Source organism: Mercenaria mercenaria, chromosome 6, assembly GCF_021730395.1.
Source record: "Mercenaria mercenaria strain notata chromosome 6, MADL_Memer_1, whole genome shotgun sequence".
In the NCBI taxonomy this organism is placed as follows: domain Eukaryota; kingdom Metazoa; phylum Mollusca; class Bivalvia; order Venerida; family Veneridae; genus Mercenaria; species Mercenaria mercenaria.
Window position 1 is genome coordinate 32,040,986 of NC_069366.1, and position 20,799 is coordinate 32,061,784.

Genomic DNA, 20,799 nt, shown 5'->3' on the forward strand with positions numbered 1-20,799 from the left:
CAAACGTTCTCTGGTTTAAATAAAATGTCAGTGTAAGTAAGAAAGAAATGGCAATCATCTTTCATCTACAAATTCGTCAAAAACAACGAAGCCGGTGTCGCTGTCAAAATATTCCGTTTTTACCGGATGGTGCTATCTTAAGATATTGCTATCGAAGTAAAAGCGGCAAAAAACAAAAAAACCTGCACATACAAAGTGTATCCCTATGTATCCTATGTAACCAGGATACAAAAAACGAAGGGTGTGGAAAGTGTTGTGTTTTGGGGCCATATATGAAAAATGTAGCCTATGTAGCTTTAGGTATCATATTTAAGGATATATTTAAGTACATTTTACATTTATCGGGGCGACGGTTTCTGTTTTACGTAATCAAAAGAAAAAAAGAATTACCAAAATGTTGAATCATCAGTAAGATATTTTTATAGAAGATATTAACACTAACTCAAAGTAAATATCGTTAGGAAGACATTTATTTTCGCATTTCTGAATGATAGCATTGACCTAAACGAATACTTACAATCTTTTATCATATACCTACGAATTTCTGTCTGAAATGCAGGCTTTATTTTACTTATGAATACAAAACACTGTATTCAACGCCCGTCAAATAAGGAAAAAATATTCAATGGTGGGACTACTTGTTTTAGTTGCGACGTTCTATACACGTCAAAAAAATCACAGTTTCAAACGAGTTTTTAGCCTTATTTGTCCAAAATTTTAGTCCATTTTGGCTGAATAACATTTGAAATAGGTATATGATATTATATGTATGTAATAAAAAGGCCATTAAAACAGTACCATGATCTGCAGTGATGCGTTCGGCTCTCGTGGATTTTGCCAGACAGGATCAAACTCGGCGCTAACGCCGTTCATTAAACCGCAGTTCTGGATTAACATGAGCACTTTTAATGTATTGAAATAGCAAAATCGTTCTTGTTAAAACATGTAGTCAGCAGGTATCTCTCAAGTTTTGCTTTGTTCGGCGAATTACAAAAATAATCTATTAAAGTTTGTGCAGATTGAAATTCAAGAGTTACAAATTACAGGTCTGTCGTCCGGACGTTTTTATAATAGTGTAAGCCGTGCTCTAAAACAGGTGGAATGAAATCATGTTTGCTACTTCTAATTTAAACGAATCATACACACTAAGTACTATGTTTAAGAAAACGAAAAGTGTAAATAAGGAATACGCAGTGACACATGAATAATAGATAACAGCACTAATATATAACCAATAAGTGGAAATAGCGTGCATAAATGTGTCTCTATGACGTCGTTACTTCTATTAAGTTGTGTAGAATCTTCATCCGGAAGGTGAAGCTGATAGTCGTGTATTTCTGACACAGAATTTTAATTGTTTCGTATCATTTAGATTGTCTAGAATTCCGACTCGATTGGTTTCATCAATATTAAATACAATTTATGTATGTGGTTGCGTGAAATATGTAAGCTGATAAAGGTAAAGTTGAAGATAATCTTTATTTCATAATAAATAGACCTCAAATATGTTGTGTGACAAACTACGTGTCAAGTAACAGATACTTACCTGAGCTTATTTTACCTCCTGGTAAACCCCTTTAAATACCATGTGCCAAAAAGGGGGCGCTACCGGTACCATTTTTCACGTCTTTGACATGGCGCGGCTAGGGATCGAGCCTCTACCTCCCGTGCTCAAAGCGGATACTCAATACAATTATACATTTTTTGTTTTGTTTCATTGATTTTTTATCTCTTTTATTTGCTGAAAAATTATTATTTTAGATATACGCCTTTGTTACCTGTTCTTTTCAGTTGAGTTCGGTAGTTTATATCCGTTGTGTTCAACTGAGACGAAAATACTATTTTCACTTTCGGTTTGAACAGGAGAATTGCTGACGCAGAAATTGGCTATATTCTTTAAAGTATGTATATCTGAGATAAAAGTTTTATCAGTTTAAAATAATAAAGTGATTAAGTTATCGTGGAACATAGTTTGTGTGCATGTGCAAGTCTGCTATCGGTAGTATCAAAATCACCACGTTTTAAAAAATTTTAACATGTGTCATTTTGAATAATGATGGTAATTTTCCAAAAACGAAAAGTGCCGTTTGTTTTACTTGTAAATCAGTTTTCCTGTATTACCATATTTTCTTAAAATCAGATATATGGTACGACAAAAAAGTTAAGGTGCTGAAGTTACCATTACTGTGCATAGTAGGCCTAATGTATTTTGTTGAAAAGGTATTTTTTGAAGTTGAACATGCAAAAAAATGAGCAAATTTGGTCATTTCTTGAAGCGTGGACGCATGCAACTGGCATTCATTATGTATTTCCACCATTTTTTGAATGTGAAATTTATTGGGCGTAAAAAAAAATGTTTGTTTCCGGTATCCCGACCTACCCTAAATTTTTGGCCCGACCCTAAATGTTTTTATGGCCTTGGAGAATTTTTTTTCTTCATCTTTTTAACAAAAAGTTGCAAAACTTCACTTTTTATGCTTTAAACATGGCCAGTGATGTTAGAAATCAACTTACTGATGCTCTAAAGGCATAACCCCCTTATTTGTATTCATTTTTGACACAAAAATAATTTCCGAAAAGTCTCCCTTAATAAAAAAAAAAATCCCCAAAACAAATTTTTTTTCCGACCTACCTACCCTAATTTTTTTGAGCATGTTACCGGAAACAAAGAATTTTTTTAGGCCTAATGTCAAAATTAGACACCAAACCATTTTGACACCAGATTTTTTTTTACATCAAGGGCAGGTCCGAAGAACGCAGTCAATAAAATCCAGTTAAAATACAATTTTTGATAGCCTAAATGTGAGGTATCAGTCATTTTCAGTCCGCTTCGCCCGCAAAAAATTATATATCAGTGTTATAAAAAATATTGCTGAACTAGTGAGACCAAAAGACAGTCAACTACAAAGATGCATGTATTTTTTTTACAAAATTAATAGATGACATTGTGTGAAATATTCACACTCGAACCATGTCAGTTATATATTATGTCAAATTACACCCTTTGACAAATATTTTATGAAATGGAACATGCCTCTGGAACCCTAGGAACTTTGCCCCAACACCAAAATTCTGGATCCGCCCACGAAGTTACACTTCAAGCTGATACATATGCCATGAAACTGTATTACAATACTCTATTTTGAAGATTATTCGTACTTTATCAGCAAGAAAAATGAAATGTATTAGTTGAGTGATATTTTTCATCATCCATTATTTACATATATGGGGTAAAGTTTCTGAATAGTGAACGAATGTGGTGCTAATGCATGAATGTCTATAATATTCCATTTGAAATATAACTGCGATGTCTCACATGTGACATTCACACTTTTACATGAAACGTAAAATACATTTTACATAATGTATCATGATAGTCTTAGTTTTGTACTGCAGAAATAAGGTTTGCATTGATGTTAATTTTCAAGATCAAGTTTAAGCTGTTGGGGAAACATATAATGTGGCGTGCGAGAATTGGCTTTACCGTACATGTATTTGCTGCACAACGGAGATCATGGTGTTTATTCAACTTTTTTTCAATGTAAAGCAAAAATTATATATTTCTTATTGTAACATGATATTTCCCCACTGTCACACGTTAGGCTTTAACCTTAAATTAATGTACTTTGTAATATAGCTATTTCTGTTGAAGATTACGATGCACTTAAATGTTAAATACTAGAAGCAGGAAACTAAAATGCCAAACTAAAAACATAGATATAGAAATAAGAAAAATACGTTAGTCACAGGAAGGACTTAATTTTATTATGCCCACTTTGGGGGGGGGGGGGTGCATATGGATTTGCCCTTGTCCGTCCGAGAATGTTGTGTCGCGCCTAGCTCCAAAAGTATTTGACGTAGTGTCACAAAACTTTACAGGAATGTTGGTCAGATGTGTAGTTGTGCACCTGGGGTTTCGCGTCCGGATTCATTCAGTCATGTAGGAGTTATGGTCCCTGACTTTGTAAAAATTGGTCATTTTAGTGTTGTGTCGCGCCTAGCTCCAAAAGTATTTGACGTAGTCACCAAAGTTAACAGGAATGTTGGTCAGCATGTGAAGTTGTGCACCTGGGGTTTCGCGTCCGGATTCATTCAGTCATGTAGGAGTTATGGCCCCTGACTTTGTAAAAATTGGTCATTTTAGTGTTGTGTCGCGCCTAGCTCCAAAAGTATTTGACGTAGAGTCACCAGAGTTTACAGGAATGTTGGTCAGCATGTGAAGTTGTGCACCTGGGGTTTCGTGTCCGGATTCATTCACTCTTGTAGGAGTTATGGCCCCTGACTTAGTTAAAAATTGGTTATTTTAATGTTGTGTCACGTGTAGCTCCAAAAGTATTCGACCTAGAGGCACCAAAGTTTACAGGAATGTTGGTCAGCATGTGCAGTTGTGCACCTGGGGTTTCGCGTCCGGATTCATTCAGTATTGTAGGAGTTATGACCCCTGACCTAGGAAAAAATTGCCATTTTAATGTCATGTAGTGGGGGCATCTGTGTCCTATGAACACATTTCTAGTTCTATTGAAATTAATACTTTTTAGCAAATACTAGATTCACTAAGCTTACCACATGATGGTTTAAAACAGCTATAACAGCGATAAAAATACGAAAATCTTATACATAATATGAGTTATATTTTTTCCTGTTTTCAAGTTTCCAGGACAAATATCCTGCGAAAAGATATAACTAATAAGCTAATGATCACAGGCCAGATAACGGTGACTAAACTTAGGGCCGCTTAATTTAAAAGTCTGGATGCCATAAAATTTATAAAGTAGAGTCAAGTTTTATTTACAATATGTGTAACACAATGGTTCAGTTAAGTTGCATTATAAAGGCCGAACGATTGTGTCAAGTATATACTGAAATACATCCGGAAAAAAGATTACCAACTGGTAAAATCACCATTAGTGTTCTAGCTTATATAGACTGATAAGGGTCTTCAAATGTAAGGAAATCTTATATCAAACTCTTGAGTATATGAATGTATAGAGGAGTTTGTTTCAGTGTACGACTGAAATCATCTTTCACGTGTGAACACCAGATGCAATATATTCACGAGTCTTAGTGGCATACCCACGGGTGAAAATGTGTGGTGTTTGTGAGTGAAAAATATTTTGATCTTGCATATAAAACAAACAAATTTCCTTTTATTTCATGTTTTGACTAAATTTACCCATTTTATAGTTTCTTATGTGAATACCAGCTATGTTTCATTTTAATATTTCAGTAATTCATTAAAAAAAAAAAACATGTAATAACAATCAAATGTTTATACAATATGTGAACTAATATCTCCGATGAGTTTGAACGTACACGAAATGCTGGTCACCATCTAATTGTTTCCTTCAGGGAGGATACTTGAACAATGTGGCCCGTAAGTTACAAACGCCCTACAGATGATATGGTATACCAAGCAGGGGCCAAACGACAAAAAACTGGCAGTGAGAGAGATAAAAGGAAGCGGTTCATTGACGACATGTATGACAGACTATCTCTTGATGCCGAAGATAAAAAGAGGTCAAGGGCTTATGTTGATAAAATACTTGGAGAAATCATTAGCCATGTCAGAAAGCAGGAAGATGGCAAAATATATGGTCACCAAATCGTAAAAGCTGGAAGCTATCCTATTAACGCAAAGATTGGCAAAGCTGACGAATTTGACACCAATATACTTCTTAACCTAGAGCCAAAATGTGTTGACCGAAGCGGACACGTCAAGTATATGTTCATGGAAGTCGGTAATCAGGTTAGTGTATGAAGTTAGTTTTTCGCCTAAATCAGATTACTAGTATTCACAATGACTATTATATAAACATGAGATGTTGGTTTTTTTATATTCCACAGGTCTATAAATGCATTGCAGTTAATAAGAGAAAATAAACTTATACCTGAAGCTAGCGGCATATGAATGATATGAATGTTCTAATACGGGTATGCAGACCACTTTTTTCGAAAGTACCAAGCGTAAGTATCATGAATATCTTTGACCTCATAACACCAGCATCGATTTCTATGTATTTTAGGGTGCACATGCATCTAGCATGTCCACTGACCTTAGGCTCGTCAAGACAGATGATGGTGAAAGTATACCAGATGGATACGCTGTTGTTGGAGTTTACAAGAGTGAGATACCGTCAAAATTTGTACATTATGCAGAGACATCCTCCAGATTTCTCCAAACGGGATCAGCAACAAGTTCAAACTTCCTAACTTTCCCAACAGCACACCCAAACTTCCTATTTGGAGGCGCACTCCGCCAGCCAAACTATTTCTATCCATGGTCATCGGCATCCTACCTGGCTGCAGGGGAACCGTCTTACCTCTTACCTAGACAACTAACAGTAAGCCGATTTTAATCTCAGCTTAGCACTATTGCTCAGGTGAGCTACTATGATCACTCTCTGTAATATATACTTATTTTATAAAAAATAAGAGTCGTGTTGTCCCCTTTTTGATGTCTGTATCATACTAATTGAATTTCGTTTAATAAGTCATGGATTTCCAGTCTTGAAGACTTATCTAAATTTGATTAATCCTTGTTAGCAATTTATGTATACATTTATTAATTGATTTATGTTATTTTATTTTTGGATAAAACAAGTATCATAGGACATGGTATACCACTGACGGAATAAACAAGAAAAACATTTAAAAAGCCTTTTTTTATGCTTTCCGACTGGAAAGGGGCACGTAGAGTTGCCCTTGTCCGTCCGCCTGAATTTTTGTTTTGCATATCTTTTTGTATTTGATCTGAATTTTTAATTGGAATTTCACACCAGAGTCATGGCCCTTGACTTAGTCTAAAATTTGCATAAAAGGGCCAAAAAGTTTGTATCGCATGTATCTCAAAAAGTATTTGATATAACATTGTGAAACATTACAGGATTGTCATTCGGCATTCGAAGTTGTGCACCTGGGGTTTTGTATTAGGTTTCACATAGCTGGACCAGAGTAATGGTCATTGATTCAGTTTTTAAAAAACGTGTTAAAGGGCATAAATTTAAGTGTCACATGTATCTTAAAACGTATTTGACCTAATGTCAAGAAACATGAAAATGTGCACCTGATATTTCGTTTGGGATTTCTGTCGGTCGTAGATCAGATATCAGATTATGGCCCTTGAAATTTCCATAAAGGGCATATAAGCCAGTATCACAGCTTAATAAGTTTTTGAATTAGTCATAAAACATTAGAGGATTGTTATATAGCAAATGAAGTTGTGCACCTGGTGTTCTGTTTGGTTTGGATTTCACTCAAAATGTGCTGCATATATCATAAAAACTAGTTTACCTAGATTCACGAAACCCTGAACGGTGATAAGAAGTGTAGGCACCTGTTTCCTATGGACACACATCTAGTGTAAAAATATATGGGAAACGTGCTGCATATATCTTAAAAACTAGTTTACCTAGATTCACGAAACCCTGAACGGTGATAAGAAGCGTAGGCACCTGTTTCCTATGGACACACATCTAGTGTAAAAATATATGGGAAACGTGCTGCATATATCTTAAAAACTAGTTTACCTAGATTCACGAAACCCTGAACGGTGATAAGAAGCGTAGGCACCTGTTTCCTATGGACACACATCTAGTGTAAAAATATATGGGAAACGTAATCGGGCTATATTTAGTATCTTTATCATATTTTATTGTATATACAGAAACATTTACGATACAGTGTAATAGCAAATGGGTTGGGCCGAAACTCTTAGAGATCGATCCTCTCCAGAAATGGATGAATGTTTATTAATAACCGGAAGCGATTGCAATATTAATAGCTATTTCAACATGCATAAGAATAAAAGTAAAATCCATTATCAAGTTAGAAACATAGAACTTTTATAATGATGACTGATTGCTATGTTCATGTTTGGAGATGTTACTTTGAAGCAAGGTGCGATGTTTCTTGATATTTCATTAATTTTATTCTACAGGATACAGTGGTCATTAACAAAGGTCCACAGTCTGAATGCATTCACATCATACCACGAGATGTGAAACAGGACCTGCATCAAAAAATCAAGAAGGCCAGGAATGAATTGGATTTGAAAGGTTAATGATATATGAAACATATACGAAACAGATATGTTGAACCATTTCCGGCCTAGCCCGCTCGCTTAGCTCAATAGGGAGAACGCAGATCTACGGATCTCGGGGGTCGTGAGTTCGAGCCCTGGGCGAGGCGTATGTTCTTCGTGACGATTTGATGAAAGACTTTGTTTGAAAGTAGAGGACGAATGATTTCAGAAACTGTTTCTGAAATCATTCGTCCTCTACTTCTGATTCATGTGGGGAAGTTGGCAGTTACTTGCAGAGAACAGGTTTGTACTGGTACAGGATCCAGGAACACTGGTTAGGTTAACTGCCCGCCGTTACATAACTGAAATACTGTTGAACAACGGCGTTAAACCCAAAACAAACAAACAAAATTTTCGGGCTAGAGTACTATAAAGGAAAGGACTGTACTCATGTGTGCAGACTGCCAGTTAATCTGCCTCTGTTAATAAGTATCTCACTCTGAATGTATTCTTTGTTTTGACGATACCTTATTTATGGCAGAACAGATATCCATATTCTGAAGAATACTCTGCAGTTGATACATTTTTCTCAAACTACTGAAAAACAAGAACGGGTTCGACTCTCTTCGATCTCTGTGAGCTGCCGGTATTTTGCAGGGCGAATTACATACGCAGTTTGTTACAGATAATTACTGTTATAATATATGATTAAATTGATAGTCTCAATCACAACGCTGTCAGTCTGACAAATGCGAAAATTAGATGCAAAAAATCCAGGAAATTCTATATATGTTGGCTTATCGTATTAATAACATTACATGTACTATATAAAATATTTGATTTTCATCAAGAAGTACGTTGCCAACCACAAGTTATCTTTTTTCAGATGTCAGCATAAAAAACACGGCACAAGGTCCAGCGTTAACGCTTACGATATCTCCAAACAGAGAATTGGGTATCAGTCACGAAATAAGTGTAGATGTCACAGTTTCCTTGAAATGTTCAGCCAAGCTTGACTTTGAACATTTTGGATGGCCAAGAGCAAAAACGAGAAAAGCATTTGATCAGGACGTCATTGATGCTGCAATAGAAGCCGGAATTCATCTGGTTCCCAAAAAGGATCTATTTTGGTCTATATCATACTCGCGTGCTGAAAGGGCACTCTTATCAAGTATTGACAGAGAGTTTGGATGTAGAAAGCGTGTGCTTAAGTTACTGAAGAAGTATGTTGAGAAATGCAAATCTGGTTCAACAAGCAAACTGCCTGGAATTAGTTCACACATTCTGAAGGTAAATTTAATGTAAAAAAATAAATACGTATCAAACTGATCTAACGTCTTTGACACATTGGTATATCAAGATCCTATGCGCCATACAGTTATTACTAAGACAGTATAGTTTTGTATTTTAACTAAGTTACTTCCCTTTTTAGAGTAATACTTGATTGTCTTAACAGGGTTGCTTCCCATTCCTATTCTGTGTTAGCTTTTGAATATCAATAATAAATCTTTATTAAACTTCTCAAAACTGTGGTTTACTATTAAGTACTGTTTTCTTTTCAATACTGGCGGTGTGTAAATGAAAATAGATGGCACAGAGCACATTGATGCACCAATGACTACAAATATACATGTGCAAAAATATAGTAGAATGAGATTTGAGATCCGTGACACTTTGGTCGTCTGGAAGCATAGTTAGCAATAAACCATGCTCTACAGACTTTACTGTCCGAAATGATAATTTACTAACTGTACAATATATTTTTAGCAACGGTTATACTTAAATCAGTTGATTTTTGTTGTTGATTTTGCATACCCGAAGGAATCGGAGGATATGTTGATAGCCAGTTAACATTATTTGCATTCTTATATTACTACGCGACTCTTTACATAAATTGCTTGTCAATAGTTTGTGCTACTGAACAGTCTATAGATAGAACATCATAGGTCAGATGGGCTTATGTCAATTGCTGAAGAACACAATTTTGAAATTTCTTTCTGAATTCATGTAATAATACATTTATTGAATGGTGTTCCAGTAATAAGATGTATACTAGAGCCGTGCCATGGGAAAACCAACATAGTGGCTTTGCGACCAGCAGGATCCATACTGTTCGCTAACAGTTTCTCTAATAGCAATAGGCTTTGAAAGCGAACAGCATGGATCCTGACCAGACTGCGCGGATGCGCAGGCTGGTCTGGATCCATGCTGGTCGCAAAGCCACTATGTTGGTTTTCTCATGGCACGGCTCACTATTTCTTCCCTTCACGCTGTGGGCTCGGAACCGTGTTTCGGATGTAGAATTCTATCATGAGAGGAAGCCATCAAGCTGGCTAAATAAAAGTCGGCGGCTCTACACAGGTGCCGTATCGTACCGGAAAAAAAATGCCCTTGGGAATACCTGTGGTCTTCGTCCACAATAAAAAGCGTGTGTTGCCATATAACCCAGTAAAAAACATTATTTTATTATTTGACAGACACAGATACTTTGGTCATGTGAGATACATGCAGACGACAATATTGACTACTGGAATTATAACAACAGAGACGAATGTCTTCTGAATACAATGATGGAACTGGAAAATTCTTTAAGACGAAGGGAAATTCCTGAATATTTCAACGACTCTCTCAATGTACTGGTCGGGAAGAAACTTGTTGTAGTTGATGAACTTGCAGACTATTTAAACAATGAGATGAGGAAGATAAAACAAATGATTTGAGATATTTAAAATTGTCAACAAATTACCAATTGATTTAAGGACAGTTAGATACATAGTTACTCACTGCCTTACATTTTAATGATTTTCATTTTTCATTTAGACAAGATGATCGGTCTTCTTTACATACAATGTAACTGTATGTTTTGTCTTTTTGCAAACCTCATTTACTGTTATCAGTGTACATATCTAGATACGAATCCTACGGACAATTTGGATTTAGTCACAATGAACTGATCATCCCTTTAGGTATACAATGTCCAACTATTAGTTCAAGTTAATGGCTGTTATTAATTTTCTTTAAGGTCGGCTATTGTAATTGTCCAATGTCCGATGTCCATCCAATGCCTGCCAATAACATTTAGATTAAACTAATCTGTCACCTAAATTGATATAAATGACATTTTCTCATATTTTATCGACTGAATACAAAATGTAATGTTTTCACAAATGTGTACCTACTCAGTCAACACGTACATCGAATGGTTTATTTAATTGTTGATGATATTAGGCCATAAATACACTCATTGAAGCATATAATTCATTGCTACATTTCAGTGTAAGCAAATGAATATCACGAAACAAAGGCTATTAAATAACTCTTATAGAAACTATTTAGGCTATAATTTGGTAAAGAAATGTATTTTGATATAATATCAGACTAATTAAATCGTATATGATATGATGAATGTCAAGGACCTGAGACAATAGTTTCCGTCTATTAACATGATGTATCAGTTGTTAGGAACGAAAATGAATCCGGGATTCGAATATATTCCAGCGGCAAATATAATGACATATTCAGTCTTCTGTCTATAGTCAAAAATGTAGTATTCCAAAGATTTTGTAAATAAATTAAATTAAAAAAAAATCTGTTGAAGTTTTCATTTCTTTTAATGTAGAGATCACCCCTTTCATTGCTATCTGGCAAATATTCATCATCAGATTTCATCATCATCTTTATCATCATCGGTCATGCTGTCACTGTCAGTGGCACTGAAGTCTTCCAATGGCATGCAGGCGTAGCAAGTTTTCTGAAAATAGATTATTTTTTACTGGGGTTTCTTCCGTTGAATTATTATTATTATTATTATTATACCAGATTTATATAGCGCCCTTTTCATGATAAACACATTCAAAGGCACTTTACATATAGCAAACGCAGCCACACACAGCGCGAAATTCATCCTCTAATAGTACAGACACAGAGTGATCTGACCAGAGGGACGGAGTGAGATAAAGCCCCCAGAATAGATAGGGAGAATTCCTTTTTAGATACAGACTTGTCCGGCTAACTTAGCCTAGCTCTTTGCGAATAGACAGTCTGGTTCTTTAACGTGCCTGGTGTATAAAATTCTCACAATACCGATTACTTAACTCATTTGAACAGAATATCGTGATATCATCTAAGGTATTAATGTTATTTTTTGTGCGTTTCCACAAGTATAAACTGGCAAATCCATGAATCATACTGCCGACTCTAAGATGTTTAATTTGCAAGATGTACCGATGTGGTGTGTGTATGTACGCACAAGAAATAAATTCACTCTTTATATTTGCACTTTTACAGTAGTTTACTAAAATATGAGGTCCTTTTCCATAAATATAAGAAAGTCATACACTAAATCTTGACTATCGATATTTACAAGAGAAAGAACAGCCAAAATGACCCATCAATGCTGATTTTTAGATCGCCTTCCGATAAAGATACAGTTCCTGATTTTGATTGAAATACCCTTAAATCCATGGAAAAAAGTCCTAAGTCATGTAAATTCTGGTTTTATCATTACCTTTAGAAAAAGTTTTAATTATCACTGTATAATCTTTTTCGATATTTTTCAAATATGTTTTTTTAACGACATCAGATCGCACGTACAATCTCGCGGAAAGGACCACTCTTGATATTAATGGACAAATGTATATGCGAAAATAAACGTTATTTTCTTTTCTATAAAAATACATTGTGAATGTAAATATTTATTGATCGCGGCCGGCGATCATATTGAATAGGTCAAGTATTTGTACGCTGGGGAAAATATTTCATGATGGACCTGTCAATTCTTTACTTTATGGGTGAAACAGGTCTCATAAGCGTAAATACGACTAGCTTCTACTGATTATAAAAACATACCGTACGATTTGTTGTGAATTAACTGTTGTTGTACTTTTAGTAGTTCAACCGCCACCCTTGTTTAAGAGCAACATTTAAAAAACACGTTTTTTTCATCCTCAAGTAATAAGTAAGTAGACTCGCCCAGTTTAATCAATCTAGACGCATACTCTAACTATACGAGCGTCTATTTCACCCGATTTACATTCGGAACATTTTCACGCGTTTCGGGCTTTATCGTATGTTTAACATGGGATTTTTGAACCGTCCAAGATGTTGGAAATGTTTGTCTCATTGTTTATTTTTTTTAATAAAACTGTTACTGCTTTCATTGTTTACCACTTTTTTTTCCACCCTTGCCCGAAAAAACAGTAATGAGTTTGTACACTGTTCAGACAATTGTGCTCTGTTGAAATTTAACCAAACACAAGTTTACCTGCATAAACAGAAAGCATGATATGTCACCATGCGCGGATCCAGAGTGGGGGTACCGGGGGTCCGGACACCCTCTGGAAAATCTTTAAAAAAGGAAAGAAGACAAGAAGGAAAGAAAGTTTTTCGAAAAAGGCAACATTAGGACTGCATGTAAATACAGGTTAGTCCATAAAACTGTCCCAGAATGCAAAAAATGAACAGCTAAATTTCAAAATGTCCAGGGGCGGGGGGGGGGGGGGCAAGGGGATCGGCCCCCCTCTGAGAAAATTGGCTGTGTCCGTGCATGGTCACTATACCTGTCCAGTACTGGACATTACGGTAAACGCTTCTTTCCTGCACAAATGACAATTTCGCAACTTCTGTCCGGTTTGTACAAATTTCTGGCCGCGATAAACCATTTGACTTGTACCCCTCTTAGAAGAAGATGGGGTATATTGTTTTGCAGATATCGGTCTGTTGGTCGGTATTTAAACCAATCCGTTTCCGGATGATAACTCAAGAATGCTTGGGCTTAGGATCATGAAAGTTGATAGGAAGGTTGGTCATGACTAGCAGATGACCCCTATTGATTTTGAGATCAGTAGGTCAAAGGTCAAGGTCACAGTGACCCTGAACAGTTAAACCGTTTCGGATGATAAGTGGAGAACGCTTGAGCCTGGGGTCATGAAAGTTAGGTAGGTCAAAGGTCAATGTCACAGAGGAACTGTGTACCTCTCTAGATATTATTTTAGTACGACTGACCATCAATCACTCCACATTGCTGTTGATTGACTTTCTCACTTTAATAACATTTAGCCGTTGCAAGGCTAGATCCTACTTTGGTGAACAAAAATGATTTTAATCCAACAAGCTTAATCGCTCAACAACAAATTCCCTTAGCACATTACCTTGATATCACGCCAGCATTCTCGGCAATAGACAAATTTACAGTCTTCGTTGTCACACTTCTTGAAATCTTTCTTTAGTTTCTCTTCACATATTAAACACTTGTCTCTGCCGGCGCTGGTTCGTGTCAAACAGCCACACAAACCTGGACACTGGCGACCTAGAGAATACATTAAACCGCTCCGCGCCTGTAACATATACAGACAAATTATTACTGTCAGGTTGTAGGTAACTTGAGTTTTATAACAAAAATATCGCGGATAAATACATGCAGTTCCAGTTTGGGTATGAAATGCTAATGTGCATTTTAATATGTATGGAAGCCCGTAATCACTTTTGCGTACTTCATACACGGTCACGTATTTAATATGCAAAATGACAATAACCCAACTGCAATTTATGTTTTATATGTACAGTTTTTAAATTTTGCAATTCTTTCAAGTAATATATTTCTGGAATGTCAAGATCATCAACCAACAGTGGTTGTTGGAATATCAATCGTTTTCATGTTGCAACAAAATACACGCTGTCCAGGACTATCGTCTATAGCTTTATATTTTGTAGCCTTTGCTTAACTATTTTAGATTATAGTTCTGACTGTTTAATTTTTTTCTGTATAAATATACTTACAGATAGTTCCATCTTTTTCGCTTTTCTCTTGACATTACGCCTCATGTCTTGAAGGAAACATTTTCTCTTTTTCAGCATAGTGTTGTACAAGTAAAGAATTCGTTGTTTCTCTCTCTGGAAATGTTTTAATATGAAACTTTTAATATCGAAACTGTTATTGACTCATGTGATGACTTGCTAGGAATGTGGTTGCATGCAGTTTCTTCTTTTCAAAGCATAAATTGGTATATTGCAATACTTTTCGAGTAGAATGCTGATGTGATAGTTGCATTGTACACATATTAATTGTCTCACGGTTATGTTCCATACACTTGAATTGTTAATATTTGTAAATCCCTATACATGATAAGCTACTGAACATTTCAAATTGTCCAATAAATTTAAAGTAACTGTCCACTTCTGCATAGGAAAATTGTCACAGAATTATACTACTGCAATCGATAAGGGAAAGTTACACTTTATTGGCGTTCTGTAACTATATAAAAGCTATATTACTTTAATAACTTGCAGTCGTTGGAATAAAAAAGGAATATCCAAATCGTACCCGTTGGTGCGAGGTATACAATTTTGAAACCACAACCTTTATTATCTTAAAATTATAGTGCTTCTAGATTATAATAAGAACTAGAAGATGCTTTTGTAGAAAAGCGCATGTCTCCCCCAATGCATAGTCATATAGGCAAGAAGTCAATAGGAGACAGGAGCAAAAGTCAAAGACACTGATGGTTGGCTGCAATAGGGATCATGTACTTGGCATGTCCAATCATCCCACTAAGTTTAAACATTCTGGGCCTATGGGTTCTCAAGTTATGAATTGGAAACGGTTTTCCATGTTCAAGCCCCTGTGACCTTGACCTTTGATCGAGTGACCCCAAAATCAGTAGGGGTCATCTACTCTGCACGTCCAATTATTAAGTTTCAACATTCTGGGTCAAGTGGTTCTCAAGTTATTGACTGGAATGAATTTTCTACGTTCAGCCGCCTGTGACCTTGACCTTTGATGGAGTGACCCCATAAACAATAGTGTCATCTACTTTGTAAGTTCTATCACCCTATGAAGTTTGAAGGTTCTAGGTCAAATGATTCTCGAGTTATTGACCGAAATTGGATTTCCATGTTCTGTCCGCTGCGACCTTGACCTTAAATAGAGTAACCCAAAATCAACAGGGGTCATCTTATCTGCATGTCCAATCATCCTATGAAGTTTCAACATTCTGAGTCAAGTGGTTCTCAAGTTACTGACCGGAAATTGTTTTCCATATTCAGGCCCCTGTGACCTTGACCTTTAATAGAGTGATCCCAAAATCAATAGGGGTCATCTACTCTGCATGTCCAATCATCCTATGAAGCTTCAACATTTTTGGTCAAGTGGTTCTCAAATTCAAGATGAAACTGTATGAAATACCAAGTACATGTAATACCGTATGATAGATAATAATAATGAACATTTGTTATTGAATGAACAGCTCAAGTACTTTCAAATTCAAACTATAGCATAGGAGATCATGAAGACAAACCGGGCGGTTAAACAGTCAGACAGGTGCACAGTTTTGTGTAAAACAATTTATTATACACCTATATAAAATCTGTAAACAGATCGTTTTGTATTTCACAATTAAATATGAACAAGCAGAAAAAAATCCGTATTGTACATTTTAAATTCCGTGTTGTACCTTACCGTATTGTATGCTGCCGGACTACTTTCATAAATATGCATGACCTGACACAGTTAGCACATGAAAACTTCACTTAGTTCCATTTTAATATCGATAAACATTGAAGATTTCGTTCAATAACAAAACAACAAACAAAAAGGTAGAGGTATATAATAAAATGGTCATTATAACAGTATAGCTAGATCTGGGATTTTGTATTCGGCTCTCGTGGATTTTGCAAGGCCGGATCACACTCGGCGCTTGCGCGTAGCAAAATCCACTCGAGCCCGATACAGCATCCCTGATCGAGCTACTGTTATAATAACTCTATTATATCTCCCAAAAGTAGCGGAGATGAAGTAAAAGACTTTTCCTGGTTGTTGAAGTTTCAGCTGTTCAATCGGAAGGTCGTGGATTTGTGCACTGCTAGGGTCTTTGGACACGACTACACTGTACAGGTTTTCCAGAGGCGATCTAAATATTCTGAAGGCTTTCATTACAGTTAAGCTTATTTTTAATATAAACTAACAACATAAAGTAAGTAATAACTAAGTATACCTGTTTGTCTGTGATCAACCCTGCTGTGTGTGCGTATTATGTTTAACACCGACGATTCTGTCTTCTAGAAACATTATTACTGGTGTGTTATGATAAGGTACGTTCATGACCCCAGCAGAACTCGAACCTCTTGCATATGGTTCATTTATGATGATACAATGATTCGTGCACAGAAAGAGCGTGAAGTTCAATAAGCATATAAGGAGAAATGTCCTTTGAAGATGTTTCTATTTTTAGCTCTGAAAACCCCAATCTGCTGCCCATTGGAACCATTTGTAACACATTGGAAGGAAACAAATCAAAATACATCAGTGCCAAATTTCCCTAGCTTCCATCAAACGGGTTAAAAGGAGATATCTCTCGAAGGATATGTGCACGGAAGACGGATGCGGACGCATGCCGGACGTCACAACATCTCACCTTTTGCACATATAAAAATGTTAACCGAAAAAAAAAATTAAAACAGGTTTAATGGATTTGTTTCAAAACTAGGGGCATTTTAAAGGGAAAATTGCCACCTGCCATTCCGTCAAATCAAGCAAGTACGAAAGTTAAGATTATTTGAGAAGATAATGCACACAAGCCTTATACCTTTAAATGATTATAGATAGAATTTAGCAAAGTGTTTTTGTACTTTTCAGTTTTGAAACTTCAGAAGTATGGTTGCGTTGTACACGTATTTTGAGTCGGGCTTACACCCTGATTAAAGTCATATCATACTCTTCAAAACATTTTAAAAAAAATCTGCGGAGTATTTAGAATCACAAATAAATGTTATTAAGTCGATATATGTATTCATGAAAGTAGCAACTTCTTTTTCACATATTAGGAAGAAACACTGACTCTTAGTCGGCTATCTACAGATAAATACTGTCTTGAACGCTCTGGATCGCTTTATTATCCTCTCGCTGGAAGGTGAAGGTATATGGTAATGGATTCCGTCCGTCCGTCCGTACGTACGTATATGCATAAGTCCCAATTTTACACCGGGGCATAACTCCAAAACTATTGAAGGGATTTTGCTAAAACGTCACATGATAGAGATCAAGTGCACTGTACACGGACCATAACTCTACCTTGCTCACTTTTTCAAGTATGTCGCTTTCTATGATGTACTTATAACCTTTTTTCCGGTGCATAACTCCAGATCCATTGAAGGGATTATGCTAAAATGTTATACAATAACAGAAGCCATTGAGAGGAGAGGAAGTGCAATGCAAAAGAATCATAACTCTACTTACTTTTTTATGTAGGTATCGTGCTTTCTATGGTGGTACTGTTAACCTTTTGTCATTAGAAAAAATCTCCAAACCTATTAAAGGGATAATGTTAAAACTGCACACAAGGACAGAGGCCATTAAGCGAAGTGCTTTATTCAAACACCATAACTTTACTTTTATGATTTTACTCACAACATTTTTTCTGAATAACTCCATTGGAAGGGATATTGTTGAACCTTCATACTTTAACAGAGGCCATTGAAAGGAAGTGCAGTGTACAAGAACCTTAACCCTATCTTATTTACCGGGGGCCTCCGTGGCCGAGTGGTTAAGGTCACTGACTTCAAATCACTTGCCCCTCATCGATGTGGGTTCGAGCCTCACTCGGGGCGTTGAATTCTTCATGTGAGGAAGCCATTCAGCTGGCTTACGGAAGGTCGGTGGTTCTACCCAGGTGCCCGCTCGTGATGAAATAATGCACGGAGGGGCACCTGGGGTCCTCCTCCACCATTAAAGCTGGAAAGTCGCCATATGACCTATCATGTGTCGGTGCGACGTTAAATAAAAAAAAAATCTTATTTATCTTTTGAATTATCTCCTTTTTCAATAACTGCTCATCAGACTTTTGTTCGGAGCATAACTCAAAAACCATTCAAGGGGTATTGTTGAAATTTCACACATTGACAGAGGATATCGTAAGAAAGTGAACTGTACAAGAATTATAACTCTTCCTTGCTAAAGTTTTTAATTATCTTACTTTTTATTTACTCCTAGAACATTTTTCCAGAGCATAACTCCAAAACAATTACAGCGATTTTTTTAAAAAGCTTTGCTCACTTTTTAATTTTCTTCCTTTATTAAATATAACTGTCAAAATATAAACCTTCAAGTGTTGATATATAGGTGGATGCTATTGAGCGAAAGTACACCGCACAATAAAGATATATTCTAACTGGCCTACTTTTTGAATTACCTCCCTTTCTTTAATTTAGCTATTAAACTCTTGTTCGGAGCTGAACTCTAAAAAAGGAGGAAAATTACAGTGTACAAGAACCATAACATCTTGCTCACTTTCTGAATTATGACCCTGAATTTACTTGTCCGAGAAACAACTCTTATTAGTGTTGTAGCTAGGGATTTGTAAAGGAAGTGCATATATTAGAGAGGACATAGAAGAGGAAAGTACAATAAAGGAACCATACATTTACCATGCTCGCGTTTTGAATTATCTCCATTTATTTTACTCGTAAAACTCTGTGAATGGATTTTGCTAAACAGTTTTCCAATGACTAAGGTTTTTGAAAGGAAGTGCAGTGTACAAGAACTATCACTCTACTTTTCTTACTTCTTGAATGACCTCCCTATGAAAGGTATTTATTTAAGCAATACGAGCGTTGTAAAGAACAGTTAAAGATTTGTAGTGTGTAAATACCATAAATATTGCATACACAGTGGTTCTTGGGAACGCTCTTTTCTTCTACAACTTAAAGATGTTTTTCACAATTATTTCTAGCGGACAGAATTTTTTGTAATTTTGCATATTTATAGATTGATGTATGACAAGTTAAAATAAAAAATAAAAATGATAGGTACCCGTGCTTCTTTTTTCAATATTTAAAGTTTATTAAGAACACCAAATCGGTATTTTTGTCTGCAGAAACAATACATACATGTCATAATAAAACTACTGCAAACAACTATTCATTCAAAGTTTCACTTTGATGTTACTGTTTATGCATTACAATTAATGAAACCACTATAATTATGCATAAAATGTCAACATATAGATATATTAACCGAGAAAAATTACTCTTGAAAGATGTCGAAAGTATCTGAAACTGAGAAAAACACGAAGTATTTCTTAATGATATGAAAAATCTAGCGGACAGAATTTTACCAAATTTTATATTATGTAAGCTAGAACTAAGACAAAAAAATATAAACCAAAAAAATAATATCAACCCGTGCTTGTTTTCAAGAAAAATTAAAAAATATTCACTCCACCCACAAAAGTATTTTTTCATTACCCCACCCACCTAAGAATTATGAACATTTTTTTCTTACAAAACAAACTGCACAATGTTATTATCAGTTTCTTAACCAGTTTTCTTACTCGCATGCGGAATAATACTCCTTTAAGGTTGAATGCCTCTAGGTCAAATACTTTTTGAGATACGTGCTACACAAGCTTTCACATGCCATTTACGTATATATTTGACCACGTCAAGGGAAATAAATCTGTTTTTACTGAGTGAAACCTCAAATAAAAGCACTGGTGCACAACTTCCATGCTGAATTTAATTCTTGTGTGGTTTCATGACTCTTGGCGCATATACTTTTGAGGTACATGCGACACAAATGTTTAGGCTCTTTATGTACAATTTGACTGTCAAGGGCCATAACTCTGGTCTTACTACGTGAAATGCGTGATGGGGCACAAAAAGTATAACAACATTTTTAGGAAATCCCATTTGAACTTGAAGGAGATAGATCTACGTAAAATTTTCTGGAATTTTATTTGACTTGCAGTCGGCGGCATCATCTACTGGAGGAAACAGTTTACTTTCAA

General features: G+C 35.8%; 3 protein-coding genes across 3 annotated transcripts in view; 2 read left to right on the forward strand and 1 right to left on the reverse strand.

Annotated features, from left to right (window-relative positions):
* The window catches only part of LOC128557661 (uncharacterized), a 72,254-nt gene that overhangs the window by 31,820 nt on the left and 19,635 nt on the right, over positions 1–20,799 (forward strand). The gene's annotated exons all lie outside the window — the stretch shown is intronic.
* LOC123549236 (uncharacterized) lies at positions 1,831–11,606 on the forward strand. Its single transcript, XM_053545548.1, has 6 exons — positions 1,831–1,901; positions 5,350–5,746; positions 6,024–6,341; positions 7,937–8,054; positions 8,907–9,310; positions 10,498–11,606. The coding sequence occupies exons 2-6, from the start codon at positions 5,366–5,368 to the stop codon at positions 10,738–10,740; spliced, it is 1,464 nt and encodes a 487-aa protein (XP_053401523.1). The 5' UTR covers positions 1,831–1,901; positions 5,350–5,365; the 3' UTR covers positions 10,741–11,606.
* LOC128557665 (E3 ubiquitin-protein ligase DCST1-like) lies at positions 11,633–14,905 on the reverse strand. Its single transcript, XM_053545557.1, has 3 exons — positions 14,798–14,905; positions 14,170–14,355; positions 11,633–11,771 (listed from the first exon to the last, which is right to left on the reverse strand). Exons 1-3 carry the CDS (start codon positions 14,873–14,875, stop codon positions 11,679–11,681), a joined length of 357 nt encoding a protein of 118 aa, XP_053401532.1. The 5' UTR covers positions 14,876–14,905; the 3' UTR covers positions 11,633–11,678.